We start from the raw sequence: 19,303 nt of genomic DNA on the forward strand, positions 1-19,303 counted from the left end.
TAATGGTTATACTTAGCTTCTTCTTTTCTTTCATTATATACTGTGTAGTTTGGAAGTTTCGATGCAATAATGAGATTCAATAATGGTGTTAGTTGGGTCTCTCTCCTTTGCTTTGCTAGTTGCTACTATACTTCGAATTTGGTCACTTTATCTTTTGATTCGTTTGGAAAATATTTTTATGTTAATATCTTAACACATTAATAAGTTTAGTTATTTTGATTGAATATCTATCATCATTAATTATTTTTTAAAGTTGTTATAGATTATCCATCAAAATAATTTTTAAATCAATAATGAAAATGATTATCAGATTGAATAAAAATTACAATTTACAAGACTACTGACCAAATAAGTAATTAACTAAAACCAAAGTCTATTATGCTAAGGAAAAGTCTAGGGGGCAGCAATTTCAATGAATTTTGGCCAGCATGTAACCAGCAGAGAAATGTAAGTCATTGGATGAAAGTTCACACCAATCTCACACCATCAAATCATCATTGATGGCTAGTTGATGGCTAACAATCTCAAAAGTTGCTGGCCCCTAGCATTGTTCTTATGCTAAATCTAAAATGAAAAGCTATTAAGTGAATGATTAATGTATAGCCTATATATATATATATAACCAAAATTATGTAACCAAGTTTGCACGCAGTAGAAATTTTCAACCAAATAAACTAAACTAAATACTATCTATATAAAAGTATGAATTTAATTTTGTATTGATACACTGTTAGTATAAAATGATTTTACATATATATTTAATTATATAAAATTATATTAATAAAAATAATTATTTTTATATTAATTATGTGAATAATTATTTAAAAGAACGAATATAATTAAATAATTATATAAAACACTTTTCATATTAAAATTAAACTCTAAATTATTCATTATTTTTATAACATATTGGGGGACCAAGACCCCCTTGCCAATAACAAACTCGGCCACTGGTTTCCTCAGTATTTGTGCCAACCAACCTTGGCACATGGATTTCTTTTTTGTAATTCACGAATATAAGGTTTATGAAATCTTCAAATATGATCTCTAGATCTCTACGCACCACTGTTTGTTATAGGATTGCAATAAAATAAATTATAATAGTGGAATCGCGTTTGGCTGCTGAGACTGTGAGCGACAGTCAAATTCTTGTGATTGAATAAAGAATTTGTTTGGCTTTTTCTTTTATTTGTCAATACTGGTTTCTTCATTTGATTTTTAAATTATATATGTTATATCTATTCTTAATTTCTTATATATAAAGTGAACTGGAATAGTTTCATTTAATTTTATCTTTGTCTTTTTATTTTTGTCTCTCACATGAATTTAGAAAAATGATTCAAAAATGGTTATTGTAGGGAATTAATATAATCTCATCAAATAATAGTTTTATGGATTCTTTAACCACTAATAAGCTAAATATTGTTTTTGGTTTATTGAGTTATATAATAATAATAATAATAATGAATTCTATCAAACCTCTCTAAAATAACATGTAAGTTATCCTTCATGATGTGTCACATTTTAATTAGTCATTATCTTAACCATAGTTGGATTATTTTATAATTTATGGTTTGAGATGAGTAATGATATAATTTCTTAAAATATTAAAACTTTGCTCCCGTTAATTGAAGCATATCTTCACTCTTCCATTTTTTTCATCATGTAACTTCGGTCCTTCCAAGCATCGCCATCGTGGTGGTGACAAAAAGCAGCACCGTCATTGCGATCTCCTGCCCTCTCACGCAATCTCTCTTCAATACATCATTCCTTAATGACATTGTTAAATTTTCATTGTCCGTTATTCCCTGTCACCGCTATCTCCTGTCGTCTCACTCTATCCCTCTTGCTACTGTGGATCACTTCTTACCTACATAATTAATGGTTAGTTTAGTTATTAAATTTTTTTCATTAAAAAACATATTTTTATTTAATTACATGATAAAATATATATTCATAGGTAAAATATTAAAACTTCGCTCCCGTTAATTGAAGCATATCTTCACTCTTCCATTTTTTTCATCATGTAACTTCGGTCCTTCCAAGCATCGCCATTGTGGTGGTGACAAAAAGCAGCACCGTCATTGAGATCTCCTGCCCTCTCACGCAATCTCTCTTCAATACATCATTCCTTAATGACATTGTTGAATTTTCATTGTCCGTTATTCCCTGTCACCGCTATCTCCTGTCTTCTCACTCTATCCCTCTTGCTACTGTGGATCACTTCTTACCTACATAATTAATGGTTAGTTTAGTTATTAAATTTTTTTCATTAAAAAACATATTTTTATTTAATTACATGATAAAATATATATTCATAGGTAAAATATAATATAATATAATATAATAAATCTATTTAAAATACTTAGAAGTATAATTAAAATCATGAACATATAAATATAATAATAAATTTGTACTCTAAACAAGTAAACATATTTTTTTATCATACATAAATTATTTAAAAATAAATATATTATTAAAATTAATAATACATTTAAGAGATAGAAAAAAAAATACATGCCTAATAATAAATTATTTTTGTCTGTTTTATTTATTTTAGACATACTCACGAGAAATAAAGAATTATTTTTATCTGTTTTATTTATTTTAGACATGTATTTCATATTTATATCTTAAATATCTATACAATTTGCTTTTGTATTTAAAATTTTTAATATTAACTATTTTTTATTTAAAATGTCATTTTTACATTATTTTTTAAACTGTTATATTGATCTTTTTTTTAAGATAATACAAAAAATAATTTCTCATGAAAATATATAATTTATCTAATCATTAATTAAATAATAAAGTACTAATAAATTAAAAATTAAAAGAATAAAAATACTATAAAAAATATTTGTAAGAAAGTCGAATTTGATCAATTTAAACTTGTGTTATTAATTTTAACAATTTATTTATTTTTTTAAATAATTTATGTATAATAAAAAATATGTTTACTTGTTTAGAGTACAAATTTTATTATTATATTTATATATTTCTGATTTTAATTATATTTTTAAGTACTCTGATTATATTGATTTTATTAATTATATTTTACATATAAATATATGTTCCATCATGTAATTAAATAAAGATATATTTTTTAATGACAAAATTTAATACCATTCTAGGACAGAAAGAGGGATTAAGTGAGAGAACCAGGAGATAACGTCAGCGCTGGCTATGTTGGGAAGGACGGCAAAATTACTGACGAAGAAGGAAATTCAACGATGTCGTTAAGGATAATGCACTGAAGAAAGAAAAATTGCGTGATAGAGCAGTAGATAGATGATGACTGTCACTTCTTGTCACAAATGTCGACGGCATCCATGGAAGGATTTGAAGCTACGTAATGAAGAAAGAATGGAAGAGTTGAAAATGTGTTTCAACGGGAATGGAGTTTTTTATATTTTAAGAAATTATACCATTACCCATCTCAAATAGTAATTATAAAATAATTTAATTATGGTTAAGATAATGACCAATTAGAATGTAACACATCATGAAAGATAACTTACATTTTATTTTAGAGAGAGTTGGATATAATAATAATAATAAAATAATAATAATAATAATAATGCACGTACGGAATGTCGGCAAAACGCTAGTAATAATAAAGTCACTTTTATCGAGTTGACCAAATTGCGTATTAAAATTAGGAGAAATTAATATATCAGACCAATTAGAGTGGCAAACGATTTGAATTTATCGGGCAGAGTCGCTTAATTAACTCGCCAAAAAAAACGAGTTATATTAGAATTTTGAGTTTGCTAAAATAAAAAAAAGAGTCGATTTTGTTATAAAATAACTAAATAAATAAATAAGGAAGATGTAACAAATATAAAATAAAGAAATGTAAAGAGAGAGAAGTATTGCAAGGTAAGGGAGAGAAAGAATAGTTTATTAATTGTGTGTGTAAAAGCTTCAGCCTATGCCCCTATTTATACATGTGCAAGGCTTTACTTTTTCAAACTATATTAAATACAATCATCCTTGGTAAACTAAGTCTCATGGAAAATGGTCATCCACATCATTCATCCTTATCACAACAATCCTTATCACAACAGTCCCCCTTGGATGACCATTTAAGATTATTGCCTCGTTAAAACCTTACTAAAGAAAACCCAATAGGAAAAAAATTTTAGTGAAGGAAAAATAGTACAATATCCTTTGTGATGGGGACTGCCTCATTAAAAACCTTGTCAAGAAAAACCCAGTGGGAAAAAACATGACTAAGGAAAAAAGAGTACAGTCTCCCTCTCTTGCCGACATCATTTAATGTCATAAAATCGGCGCATCCCAATCTCATGTACCAATCTTTCAAAGGAGGATTTTAGGAGTGACTTTGTGAACAAATCTGCCAGATTGTCACTTGAGCGGATCTGTTGGACATCAATTGTCCCTTGATTTTGAAGATCATAAGTGAAGAAGAATTTGGGAGAAATATGCTTTGTTCTATCACCTTTGATATATCCGCCTTTAAGTTGAGCAATACATGCTGTATTATCTTCAAACAGGACAGTTGGAGCTATCTTCTGATCAATCAGTCCACATGATGACAGAATATATTGGATCAGACTCCTCAGCCAAAAACACTCGCGACTAGCTTCATGTATCGCTAGTATTTCAGTATGATTAGAGGATGTTGTAATACCCGGTCTAACCGAAATTTATTAAATAATAAGTTAAGTAGGAGCGAATATGGTTGGAAGATGGCAATTGGAATTTGATGATTTAAATATGATATTTGGATTCAGTGAATTTTCCCGAGTCGGAAGACATAGTTTTCTGCGTAAAAGCGCGCAGTGGAATTTTGACCGGCAGTACCGGCTGAGATCTGTCTGATACTGCAGCTGAGAAAATTGATTATGAGTAAATATGATTAAGAAATGAGGAATTATAATTAGGGGAGGTAGAAATATTTGAAATGCGATTTAGAGCGCTAATCTTAAAGGTTTTGGTGCAAAATTGGGCCAACGGGCAAAAATAAGTGAACCGGGTCTAAGTGGGCCCAAGACCCAACATATATAAACATTAGTTATGAGCATTTAAGCTCATTTTATCCTAAAAGGAAGGGTTGGGGCGCTGAAATTGAGAAGAGAGAAGAGAAGAGAGAAAACCTAACTCTCTTTGATCTTCAAACCACCATAACTTGAGCTACGGAGCTCCGATTGACGAGCCGTTTGCGGTCATGCATCGCTCTTCTCATCCTCTACATTTTTATCTAAGTTTTGTGGTGAGTATTCCATTCATCTCTGCCCAGTTTTCGAAATTCTCCACTGTTACACGTTTTTGGGTAGTTAGTGTTAAAATCTTGTGATTTTTGGGTGTTTAGGGATACTCCAACATGGATTCCAAGTGGGTTCTATCCCTACTTCATATGAGCTGAGGTAAGAAGTGCTCAAACCCTTGTGATTTGTCATTTTTATGAGCCCTAGGTTGATGTATGTATGTGATATTGGTTATGTTAGTGTATTTGATGATCTTGGTGCACAATTGGGAGATTGGTGTTGCTTGAGGAGCTTGGTGAGGCTTGGGACTAAGGTTGGTGGAGACTTCTAAAGAAGAGGCTCAATTGATTTGGCTACAAGAGGTACGGTTTAAGTTTCATTTAAGTACTGTGTGGTGTGATGAGAATTCCTAGGCTAGATACCCCTAGGATTAAGTTTAGATTATGTAAATGGTTGGTGCTAATATGCATAGTTGGTATGTAATGTGAATTAATGATTGGGTTGAAAATTGTGTGGCCTTGTATGCTTGGTGTATTGAGAATTTGATGTACTGGGTAATGAGTATTGATTTGTGGTTTATGCATTTAAATTGTGAACTTGGGCTGGAGGCCGAAAAGAGGTAAGGAAGGTAAGTTGATGTGTGCATTGTATGATGACACAAGTGATTGGATGAATTTCAGATAATGAATATATGAATGATTGGGTTGGTTATTAAATAATAAGGTTTGAGGAGTTGAAGTGTGGAATTTGGTAATTTTGGGTGAAGTTGTATAGATGAGGTATGTTTGGTTTTGGTTGAGGTATGTTATGTGGTCATATATGTGATCATGATTATTGATGCCTTGATGGTATGATGATGCATGAGAGATATGTATGTTGTGATATATGCTTGAGAAATGATTAAGGTTGAATTGTGAGTGAAACCTTGTGATAGTGAGTATGATATTGATTATGTATAATGATGATTGATTGAAAATAGTATTGTTGGAAATTGGGATGAGGAAGGATGTATGACATGTTAATGTGTTTGTAATTTAGCCATTTGTTCGAAATGGGTAAAAATGGTTATATGGCGGTTTTGTGAATTATAGTAATGTGTTAGTGTATGAGTTGAGGAGGCTTAATGTTGATTTTTATATACTTTTATTGATTTCAAAGAAAAGGGATGAAATTGGCATGTTTTGGTTGATTTTGAAAAGAGTTGGAAATGGTTTGTTTTGAAAATGGCACTTTGCGGTTTTGAGTGAAAACATAGTTTTTGGGCATACTTTGATGGGACATAACTTGGACTACGGATTTCTATTTTGTGCCAAACTTGTTTAGAAGTGAAATTGGATTCAGGATGTCCATGCCGTTCGAAGAACGGGCAAAAAACGATTTAAAATGAGAAAGTTATGTCCGTCGGAAGATTGGGGGTTGAATATGTGAATTATGCAGCTTTTAACTTAGAAAATTTTTAGCAGAATGACCCTCCACGCGTAGGCGCACTTGGCGCGTACGCGTCGTTTTTCAAGAAGGCACCATCCACGCGTGCGCGTGGTGTGCGCGTGCGCGTCGATGCGCTGCACCCATTGCCCAGCCATTTTCTCGAGAGTTGTACCAGAGTTGTGCCAGTTTTGTGCCTGGGGCGCAAATGCACCCACGCGTATGCGTGGTTGACACGTACGCGTCGTCTGGCTGTGTTTCAATCCACGCGTCCACGTGTATGGCGCATACGCGTCGATGAGCTTTGTGGCCATCCACGCGTGCGCGTGGCCCTGTTTTCATGCCAAAGTTGATTTTTGAGTTTTAAAAACTAAATCTCATACTTCTAAGCCTCCGATCTCACCCCTTATGTATTAAATCATTATGATATACCTAGCAAAGAGGAAGGAGCTAGGGGATGTGGTAACTTGCGAATGAAGCAAGGGGAGAAGTTGTGATCAATGATGATCAAAGATGATTATATGAGATATGGAGGATGACAGTAGAAGTACCGTGTATGCCATGAGCCGAAGGGCTATATTTATTGATAAATGGCTGGTTCTTGATTGAACCATGAGCCGGATAGCTGAGTTATTGCCGGGTTACGACAAAGCCATTATTGATTATGGCTGAGTATAAATGCATGTATGATTAATGAATGAATATGTTAAATGGATAATAATGGAAAATGTTGAAATGTGATGTGTAACCCCGGGTAGTAGGCATTGGCGTTGTCCACTTGCTCCGGGTATGAGACAGAAAAGGATGTTTATGATGAATGAATTTAATTATGGAGTTTTGAATGAATGTATTTGTGATGCCTGGGTAGTAGTAAGGGTTGTGGTTCGTCCCACTTGCTCCAGGTTAATGTTTGAGATTTGATAACAATGATGATTGCTTTTAAACTGAACGAATGTATGTTTTGAGATTCTGGGCAGTAGCAAGGGTTGTGGTTCGTCCCACTTGCTCCAGGTCAGAGATTGTGACGCCTGGGTAGTAGTGGCAGTAGTGGTGAATCCACTCGCTCCAGGTTGAGCTTTTGAACACCCGCCTGGGTAGTAGCCGCATTAGTGGTTATTCCACTGGCTCTGGGTTGAGCGGGTAGTAGCAAGGGTGTTGTAGCTCAAGCCTACTTGTTCCGCAAGGGGTGTTTCTGTCCAATGGTTAGCTACCAGGACATGTCGGGTTGGCTATATAACCAACAGATGATATCATCAGCCATATGGCAGGCATACATCATTTGCATATGTTTGAATTGTTTGGGTTTGCCTATTTGTTTTAGATTTCTACATCATATATGCTATATTACCTGATTATGTGCTACTTGTTCTACTTGTACATTATTTGTGTATTACTTGCCTGTATTGCTTGTGTTTGTACAACTGAGAGACCCCTCATGTTGGTGTCGGTGGATGTTGAGGGCTGTTCTTGATGAGATGATTTGATGATACGATTGCATGATGATGATGATCATTGAATGAGATAATTTGAGCTCCCTGGGAAGACGCAGTGATGTGGTTTCACTAGCTCCAGGTGAGGGTATGATGTATTGATACAAAATTGCTGAGGTAGAACAACTGGTGATGGTTTTGCTTATGATTCTGAGTCTGATTCGTGGAAGATTCAGCGAGTTGGGAAACATGTGTATTGTGTAACATGAACTAGATTTAGTATCCGCTTACGACAGTTGCCTATTCATGGATTAGTGAGAATCTAGACTGGATATTTGGTGAAGAAGTTTAGGATGCTTAGTGAGTTTTTATTGCAGTGCATTGTATTTATTTGGCACTTTTACCGTACTAGGAACCCATGGGCCCGGGGTTCTCATTCCGTATATATCTCTTGTTTTTCAGATACAGGTCCAGGTGCTCAGAAGTGAGCTGTGGTTCGTCTGAGAGACGGCGAATATATTTATTTTCTCTACTTTGTGTTTTGCTTAGAATCTCTCCACCTTTGTTTTGAAAAGATTATATTATGTATTGAACTCTTTTGGAACTTGCCTATAGAGGCTCTTATGTTTCCTTTGGGAGAGATTAGGATATACTGTTGTCAACTACTTTCATACTGTACCCTAGTCGGCCTAAACTTCGCGGGTCGCGACTAGTGGCTATTACTTATGTTATATATATCTATTTGTTATCTATCTCTTAATCTCCTTTATGCCTTGTCCGTATATCACTTTCGGCTTCACAGTTTAACTTTTCGTTGTCGAAACATGAGTGATACGTCTTCGCGATTTTATTTCTACTCTTTTCAGGCTTCTCGATTAATACTTCTTTCGAAATTACCTATATTTATATATTAAAAATCCACCTAAGAGTCGTACCACCGTAATATCATTGACTTATGACTCGAGAATAAGGATTTGAATATTAGGGTGTTACAGATGTTGCTGCAATCGTCTGTTTCGTGGACCTCCATGATATAGCTGTACCACCATATGTGAATAGGTATCCTGTTTGAGATCTCCCTTTATGTGGATCAGACAAATATCCAGCATCTGCATAGCCAACTAATTGTGACTTGGATCCATAGGGGTAAAACAATCCCATATCAACAGTTCCATGAAGATATCGAAAGATCTGTTTGATTCAACTCCAATGTCTTCTGGTTGGAGAGGAACTATATCTTGCTAGTAAATTCACAGCAAATGATATATCAGGTCGTGTGTTATTAGCAAGATACATTAGTGCGCCAATAGCACTAAGATATGGTACTTCAGGACCAAGGATATCTTCATTCTCTTCTTTAGGACAGAATTGATCCTTCTCCACATCCAAAGATCTTACGATCATTGGGGTACTTAATGGATGTGACTTATCTATATAAAATCTTTTTAGGATCTTATCTGTGTATGTTGTTTGATGAATAAAGATCCCATTTTTTGTATGCTCGATCTGTAGGTCGAGACAAAATTTAGTCATTCCAAGATCTTTCATCTCAAACTCTTCTTTTAGAGTTTTTATAATTGTTGGAATCTCTTCAGGAGTTCCAATGATATTTAAATCATCAACGTACACAACAATTATAATGAACCCAGATGCAGATTTCTTTATGAAAACGCATGGACAGATATCATCATTCTTAAATCTGTTTTTGGCCAGATACTCAGTAAGACGATTATACCACATTCGTCCAGATTGCTTTAGACCATATAAAGATCTTTGCAATTTGACTGGGTATAACCCTTGCGAATATTCATTGGATGGTTTAGATATCTTTAGTCCTTCAGGGACTTTCATATAGATATCCCGATCTAATGAGCCGTACAAATAGGCTGTTACCATATCCATTAAATGCATATGCAGTTTATTGTATGCAGATAAACTGACCAAATAATGCAATGTTATCGCATCCACTACAGGGGAATACGTTTCTTCATAATCTATACCGGGCCTTTGTGAAAAACCTTGTGCCACAAGTTGGGCTTTATAGCGCACGACTTCATTTTTCTCATTTCGTTTTCTCACAAATACCCATCGGTATCCAACAGGTTTTACATCTTCAGGTGTACGGACTATAGGTCCAAAGACTTCACGTTTTGCAAGTGAGTCTAATTCAGCCTTCATGGCTTCTTTCCATTTTGGCCAATCATTCCTTTGTCGACATTCTTCGACTGATCTTGGCTCAAGATCATTACTTTCGTGCATGATATTCAATGCCACATTATATGCAAATATTTCATTGACAATTGTCTTATTTTGGTCCCATTTCTCTCCTGTAAAGACATAAATTTATCGAGATCTCATCATTTTCACAATTTTCAGGTACCTGAACGTCTTCTGGCGTTAACATTATATCAGAATTTTGGACAACTGTAGGTGTCTCTACTATGTCTTTTTCAACAGGAATAGTATTTACCTCTTTTCTCTTTCGATAATTTTTATCTTTGGAACCGACAGGCCTGCCATGCTTCTGGCGTGTATTTGCTTCAGTGGCTATTTGTCCTATTGGGACATCAATTCGAATTGGGACATTTTCTACCCTACCACGCTTCTGGCGTGAAGTTTCTTCAATGGCTACTTGTCCTACTGGGACATCAATTCGAATTGGAGCATTTTCCGCTGGTATATAAGATTTCGTTATCCTCTTTGTATCAGAAAATGCATCAGGTAATTCATTTGCTATTCTTTGCAAATGTATAATCTTTTGAACTTTTAGTTCACATTACCCTGATCGAGGATCTAAATGCATCAACGATGATGTATTCCAATTAAGTTCCTTTTCATGAAGCTTATTCTCTCCCCCTAATGTTGGAAATTTTGATTCATCAAAATGACAATCCGCAAATCGAGCTTTAAATACATCTCCCGTTCGTATCTCAAGATACCTCACTATAGAGGGAGAATCATATCCAATATATATCCCCAATTTTCTTTGGGGTCCCATTTTGGTGCGATTAGGTGGTACAATGGGAACATATATCGCACACCCAAATATTCTTAAATGGGAGACATTTGGCTGCTGCCCAAAAGCTAATTGCATAGGAGAAAACTGATGGTAACTCGTTGGCCTCAAACGAATAAGTGCCACAGCATGTAAAATAGCATGCCCCCAAACCGAGGTTGGGAGATTTGTTTTCATAAGCAAGGGTCTAGCAATCAATTGGAAGCGTTTAATAAGTGATTCTGCTAACCCATTTTGTGTGTGAACATAAGCTACTAGATGTTCAACACTTATTCCATTAGCCATACAATAAGCATCAAAAGCTTGAGAAGTCACCAGCATTATCAAGGTGAATTGCTTTGATTGGATTTTCTGGAAATTGTGCTTTTAATCGAATAATTTGAGCAGTAATCTCGCAAACGCCAGGTTGCGAGAAGACAATAAGCACACATGTGACCATCTCGAAGATGCGTCTATTAGGACTATAAAATATCTGAAAGATCCACATGGTGGATGAATAGGTCCACATATATCACCTTAAATCCTTTCTAGGAATTCAGGGGACTCAAATCCAATCTTTACTGGTGATGGCCTTAAAATTAACTTTCTCTGAGAACATGCAGCACAACAAAATTCACTAGTTTTAAGAATCTTCTGGTTCTTTAGTGAATGTCCGTGAGAGTTTTCAATAATTCTCCTCATCATAGTTGTTCCCAGATGACCCAATCGGTCGTGCCAAGTTATGAATTCATTTGGACTAGTAAACTTCTGGTTTACAATGACATGTGATTCAATTGCACTAATCTTTGTATAATATAACCCAGATGAAAGTGAGGGCAACTTTTCTAATATAACCTTTTTATTTAAATCATGAGTTGTGATACATAAATACTCATGATTTCTCTCATTCGTTGTTTCAATATGATATCCATTTCGGCGAATATCTTTGAAACTCAACAAGTTCCTCAGAGACTTGGTAGATAATAGTGCATTATTTATTACAAATTTTGTTCCTCCAGGAAACAAAATTATAGCTCTTTCGGAGCCTTCTATCACATTGCCCGAGCCAATAATAGTATTAATATACTCTTCTTTTGGCACAAGATGGGTAAAATATATATCACTTTTAAGAATAGTGTGCGAACTTGCACTATCTGCAAGGCAAATATCTTTAGAATATGTCCTTACCATTTTTCTTCAAAAAAATAAATGATAATAATAATAAAATGAGTAGAAGTACATGCACAGTAAAATTATTCATATGAATACTTAGCAAACACATATTAAACTATTCCATCATTGATCAAATAGCCAATATTTCCTTCAAAATCCTTAAAGAAATTAGATACATTATAATGAGTGGTAGAATTTTCATCATTTGAAACAAAATTTGTTTCCTTTTCTTTGTCATCCCTTTTCAATGATGCTTGATAAAGATCAACTAGATGCCTTGTGGTATGACAGGTACGTGACCAATGGCCCTTTCCACCACAACGAAAGCATTTATCCTCAATTGATATACTTTACCCATTGTTTCTTTCTTTATCTCACTTCTGGTGAGATCTTTTCTTATGAACATAATTTATTTTCCTTCCATAATTTTTCTTGTTATCAAAATCTTGCTATTTACCTCTTCTGGGGTTATAATTTGTCGCATTTGCTTCAGAAAATGGGGCGGCGCCAGTTGAGCGCGCTTCATAATTTCTTAAAAGTAACTCATTGTTGCGTTCAACAACAAGAAAGTAAGAAATTAGCTCAAAAAAAAATTAAATCCTTTTTCTTGATTGCTACTGCAGGAGCACATTCGATGCATGGAAGGTCGAGAAAGTTTTCTCTAACATATCGGGCTTGAGAAGGTATCACCGTTTTTCATGATTATACCTTTTTCAAGGTCTTTCCACAGATCTGCAGGATCTTTTAATGTATGGGATATTCATTTTTCAATCATACTTCAAGATGACGACGAAGGAAAAATATGGCTTTATCTTTATCCTTCTGGGATATATTATTTTCAGCCTCAATGGTATCTTCAAGATCCATTGAATCAAGATAGATTTCAGCATCTAATATCCATGGTAAATAATTATTTCTAAATACATCAAAAGCATTATATTCAAGATGAAAGAGATTCGACATAATAAAAATTTGTTACCTGAAATCTTCCTAATAATTTCGTTAGAGCTTCGTGCTGATAACGTGTTATAAAATAACTAAATAAATAAATAAGGAAGATGTAACAAATATAAAATAAAGAAATGTAAAGAGGGAGAAGTATTGCAACGTAAGGGAGAGAGAGAATAATTTATTGATTGTGTGTGTAAAAGCTTCAGCCTATGCCCCTATTTATACATATGCAAGGCTTTACTTTTTCAAACTATATTAAATACAATCACCCTTGGTAAACTAAGTCTCATAAAAAATAATCATCCACATCATTCATCCTTATCACAACAATCCTTGTCACAACAGATTTATTATTTTTTTTAAAACCTAAAATAAAAACTACCCAAATTCATAAAAATTCAATTATCCAACTCAGAACAAATAATCATATCCTTAACACAATTTACTTTCGTTAGCCTCCTCACTCATCCCTAATCTTACTTACAAACGCACAATTCACAAATTTGTATTTAGAATATTTGTTTATTTTATTTGGATAATGTTTTGATTGATTAAAGATATAAATAATATTTAAATAAATATTTTAGACCATATTTATTTTAATTTAAATAGCGGACTTAGCCCGTTGGTTCACCAACCCGCCGTTAAACTATTTCAAGCACTTTCACTCCTACATCAACACCAAATATTACTAGCAGTACCGATTCTAATAATTCCACATCTCAAACTCTCAATTCCACAATACCAATTGGTGTGCTTCCACCACTGTCATCACCAGTTACTCCACCTCCAACAAATTCTCATCATATATGATAACCAGATCTAAAATTAGTATTACCAAACAAAGAGCCTTAACTGCCAAAAACCCCTATAGCTGAACCTGATTTGATACACAATATTCCTGAGACAGTTGCTCAGGCCTTAGACACTGAATTTAAGGCTTTAATGAATGTCAAACCTGGAAACTAAAGGAACGACCACCAAATGCCACTGATATATGTAACAAATGGATTTTCACCATTAAAAATGATCAATTTGGCAAGATTCTTATGTCTAAAGTTAGATTGGTTGGAAAGAACTTCCATCAAAGCGAAGAAATTGATTATGAACAAATTTATAGTCCTATGATTAGGCCTAGTACTATTCGAGTCATTTTGTCTATTGTAGTTTTTTTAGGTTGGCTATTTAGACAATTTGATTTTGATAATGTCTTTCTCAATGACAGACTAAAAGAAACTGTTTATATGGCTCAGCTACATGGCTACTATACAGACTTAAATCCATCTCTTATGTGCTGTTTGAACAAAGCAATTTATGGTTTGAAATAAACTCCAAGAACTTGGTTTAATATATTGGCTACCACTCTTCATAAATTTAGTTTTTACAATGCTATATCAGATATATCTCTCTTTAATTGTTAAACGTAGTATAACCTTTGTTATTTATGTTATTATTTATGTTGATGATATAATTATTACAGACAACGACAAACAAAAAATGAATCCTTTAATTATTGATTTGAATAAAATTTTTTCTCTCAAAGATTTGGGTCACTTTAGTCATTTTTAGGCCTTGAAGCTAATTGTATGCCTCATGGAAACTTGTTAATTACGCAAACTAAATATGCTTATAAACTTTTGGCAAAATTCGAAATGGAAGCTTTAAGATATTTGTCACAGATTTAGAGTTCTTTCACAATCCCATATTATGTCAATCTATAGTTGACAGATTACAATATTTGAATACGTAAATTTTTCCAGAATTACATATATTAAAAAATAAAATATTTATGTTATTTATGTGAAAAATCCCTATCAATATTGTAATTTTTATTGATGTTGAAATGTGATTTGATTTATCAATTTTTACGAGATTAATAACCTACTATGCTAAAGATAATCAAGAATTTATTTTGCTTGGCCAAACCAAAAATCTAAACCTAGAGAAAAAAACAAACACAAAACTTATCATAATTCGATTCAACTTCATTTATAAATAATATTTTTTAAACAAAGAAGGCTACATATAGGTTATTTATTCTAATAAAAAAGAAAAAATATTTACAAATTAGATAATATACAACTTCTAAAAAAGCAAAATGCATTATCCTAATTAATGTGATATTTGTATTTCTTTCAAGGTGAAGATAATAGTTGAGGAGAATATATCATTAAATAATTTAACATATTCGATTAAATTACTCAATAACCCATGTCAACATCTAAATTATCATAAGATCAGAGTATGCAGTTTATATACCTTGATTTGATCCCCATTACTTCTAAGGAGAAGGTATCGATCGACACAAGAAACCTGGAGCAACCTTATCATGGACCCCTCTTCTTGTGCTTCAACTTTAAGCTGCATACAAATACATCAATACCTTCGTTGTTTATTCGTTTAAAACTAAAAATATTTCCTTAAACATTATTAGTTTTAAAACTAAAAAGACTAAAAAATTCCTTAAATTAGAGAGGTCATCAAAATTTTTTATTTCCGACTAATTATCTTCATATTTTGTTTTAGAGAAAGAATCTAAATAGAATCTAACAGAAACCAGTATAAGAATAAAGTAAAGAGAAAAACGTAGTTAAGTATTGGTACCTAACCAAACTATATTAAATCATTAAGGAACAGATTCAATTCTTTGCTTCGTTTGCATTCTTTTTTTTCTTTTACAAATTTTATATATAGTCGTCCGCTTCCTTCAATAATATAGTCATCACTAGTTACAATCATTTTTTAAATCTTTCGGCTTTCTAGCATTATTCTACTTCTTCAATTTTTGCTTCCTTTCGTTCATTTGCCATGTATGTATGTTATTGAGGTATACCATATAATATATGTACATAGAAATAGTAGTAGTAGGCTTTGTGCTTTTACATAAAAAAAAAATTTTTAATCAATTTTTTGTTTACACATTTATTTAATTTTTTTTATAGTATAAAAGATAAATATTTTATCTTCGCTTGCTTCCTATCAACTATTGAACAAAATTTATTAACCCTCTTTATTTAACAAAAAATATTAGAGTGACAGTAGAATTTATTATTTTTTATCAGCAGTTAGTCAACAATGTTTAAAAATATGGACTAAAATTATATTGTTAAATTGCTAAACTAAAATAATTAAATTAATAACTAAAAATATTGGATAAAAACAATAAATTCTATTAGTCATTGAACTTCTCTCTTATTTAATTTTTATTAATAACATAGTGTGATGATGATTGCAGTAGGCAAGTCAATTAGAATAAATAAAAAAACAATCTTTACGTACATCTCAAAATTGAGTGTTATTTTAACTTGGTACAGCCCTTTGTTTTCAAATTAATATATCTGTTATTTATTATTTAGAAAAAAAATTTATTAGATAAACTATTATTTTTATTTACGAATGTTCAAATTTATAATATTTGTGGATAAATTTATATCAACGTTCTGAATATTTATAGGTAGAAATAATAATTTACCAATTTTATTAAGCATGCATGCACATGCACATTACATTGTTTGGTAACATCAGTTTTTTTAATTTATATATAGATATGGGAAATCAGGATCATGTTACTCTAGAGCTTCAAGCATTGCTGGACAAACAGCCTCTCATTGAAACCAAAAGCTGCAGCATCTACAAGGTGCCCGATGAAATCCGCCAATCAAATGTAGAAGCATACATTCCAATGGTGGTTTCAATTGGCCCTCTTCATCATGGAGATTCAAGGCTGCAAAAGATGGAGGACCACAAGCTCCTTTATTACAAACATTTCATTCAAAGTTCCAATGCAAGTTTATCTGAATTGGTGAGTTGCGTGCGAGAGTTGGAGCCACAAATCCGTGCATGTTATTCTGAGAAGATCGATCTCACAGCTGACGAATTCGTGAGGGTAATATTGGTAGACTCTGCTTTCATAATTGAGCTTCTCTTAACAGATGAATGGGCAAAGGATGATGTTATCTTCTTACAACCATGGCTGTTGAGTCGAGTAGCATCGGATTTGATATTACTTGAGAATCAACTTCCTTTCTTTGTTTTCCAGAAGCTTCACAATTTAGCTTTTTCATCTTTTCTGTTGAATAACGGTCATCATGAATTCCCTTCGTTTATGAAGCTTGCTTTTCGTTTCTTTTCATTTACTCTCAATTTCAACAAACCACCGGAACCACCACATGATAGCAGCATATTGAACTTCACAGATCTGATTAGATACTTGTACTTGATGAAGCAACGACCTTCTAAAAGAGAACATAAACCGTTAGTTCTCGGTTACACTGCATACGAGTTAGTTGAAGCGGGAGTGAAGTTTGTAGTAAATGAATCATCATCAAGTCATGGATGCATGTTAGACTTGGAATTTGAACATGGTACTCTTAAAATTCCACATATTGGCGTGGATGATGGGACAGAAATTTTGTTGAGGAACATTGTGGCTTTGGAACAGTGTCATTATCCTCAAGAACACTACATCATTGACTATGTTAGATTCTTTGGTCAACTCATCAACACAAATAAGGATGCTGGTGTCCTTATTAAAGCTGGAATAATTGATGACATGGTTGGTGGTAATTATGAAAGCTCAGTGGCTAAGCTATTCAGCGATGTTAGGAAGAATATTACAGTGACGACTGCTAATGTTGATTATCTCAAACTTTGCCATGATTTGAATGCCTACTATAATCATCCATGGCACAGTAAAATGGCAACTCTGAGGCGCGATTATTTTACCACTCCATGGAAGACAGCAGCTTCCATTGCTGGAATTTTTTTGCTAATTCTCACTGTTATTCAAACTGTATGTTCTATTCTCCAAGTTTTACTTTCTTAAATAATAATGTAGACATTCACAATTCACTAAGAAGGTGTGGATTACTGCAAATGCTGCTAACAATGTTATGTTCTTTGTATGTGACTATTATTTTGAGGTTTTGAATTGATATTGTTTCTTCCATTGTTCTAATTGCATTCCATTTTGTCAATGAGATAATGTTGAGAAGATCTAGCCAGAAAACAAAACACTGGTAAAGCTGATATGTAATTGAAAAGGAAAACAATATAATATAGGTGGAAATTCATGTGCAGTCGACGTCATGTGAAGTTGATAATTAAGAGCCATTAAATGATTTGACTGATTTGACTAAATTTTTATCTAACGACTCTCAACTATTAACTTCACATGAAGTCGACTGCGCCTGAATATTTATCTATAATATAATCAGGAGTTAACAGTAAACAGAACAAGTTAGAGCCTACTAAAGTAAAAAATCCTCTGGTCCGTGTCTTAAAGTACCATACACAGCAGGATCTGCCAAATTAGGATTGTCGGATCCACCTGCCAAAATAAAAATAGTGATTACCTTTTGGTTTGACAAAATCAAATCGAACAAAAGTGAAGCTAAACTAGTTGGACTTGGACATATATATTATATACATAGATTGTAGTTTTATAATTGAACTCCTCATCACGTATTATTAGATTGTGTTTGTCTATAAGTATCAGACATTAAGAAAAAAAATACAAAGACAAAGATAAATAATATTAGTGAGTCTGTGTTTGTGTGAACTTTTAAAAAAAGATTTTTTTTAGTTATTTTTTTTTAAAGATCTTAGGAAAAAGTAAAAATAATTTTGTTTGGATATTTTATGCAAAAAGATCTTTTTATTTATCAATTATGTTTGAGTATAACAATATAAAAGTACTTTTTTGTTTATTTATTACATGAAAAGCATTTTTTTTTAAAAAATCTTTTAAAAAAAGATGTAAATTGCAATTTTTTTAAAAAAATATTTTTCTTATTATTCCAGTGCTTTTACTTTTATTACTAAAAATTTGCCAAACACGCCAAAAAATAATAAAGATCTCTTTTTATTAAAAAATATCTTTTTTATCAAGATAATGACATCCAAACAAGCATTAAAGCCACATGAAGTTTGAGAGAGATTCTCTAATTTTATTTAAAAAAAAAGTAAAGAAAGATATCGAGAGAGTGAGCGAGATGGAATTGACAAAGAGAAGAGAAAAAAGAGAAAAAAGAATAGTTTTAATGTGTTTTTATTGAACTGATAAACTTACTTCATTTTTTATGAAATTTTAGTAT

At 32.7% G+C, this 19,303-nt stretch overlaps 1 protein-coding gene across 1 annotated transcript; it reads left to right on the plus strand.

Moving 5' to 3' along the window:
• Positions 1 to 16,755: 16,755 nt before the first annotated feature.
• LOC107458141 (UPF0481 protein At3g47200-like) lies at positions 16,756 to 18,033 on the plus strand. Its single transcript, XM_016076351.3, has one exon. The coding sequence runs from the start codon at positions 16,756 to 16,758 to the stop codon at positions 18,031 to 18,033; it is 1,278 nt and encodes a 425-aa protein (XP_015931837.1).
• Positions 18,034 to 19,303: the final 1,270 nt, after the last annotated feature.

Source organism: Arachis duranensis, chromosome 7, assembly GCF_000817695.3.
Source record: "Arachis duranensis cultivar V14167 chromosome 7, aradu.V14167.gnm2.J7QH, whole genome shotgun sequence".
Taxonomy (NCBI): Eukaryota; Viridiplantae; Streptophyta; class Magnoliopsida; order Fabales; family Fabaceae; genus Arachis; species Arachis duranensis.

Coding starts and splice junctions, on each gene's coding strand:
- LOC107458141 (XM_016076351.3), top strand. CDS start 16,756: ATGGGAAATCAGGATCATGTTACTCTAGAGCTTCAAGCATTGCTGGAC.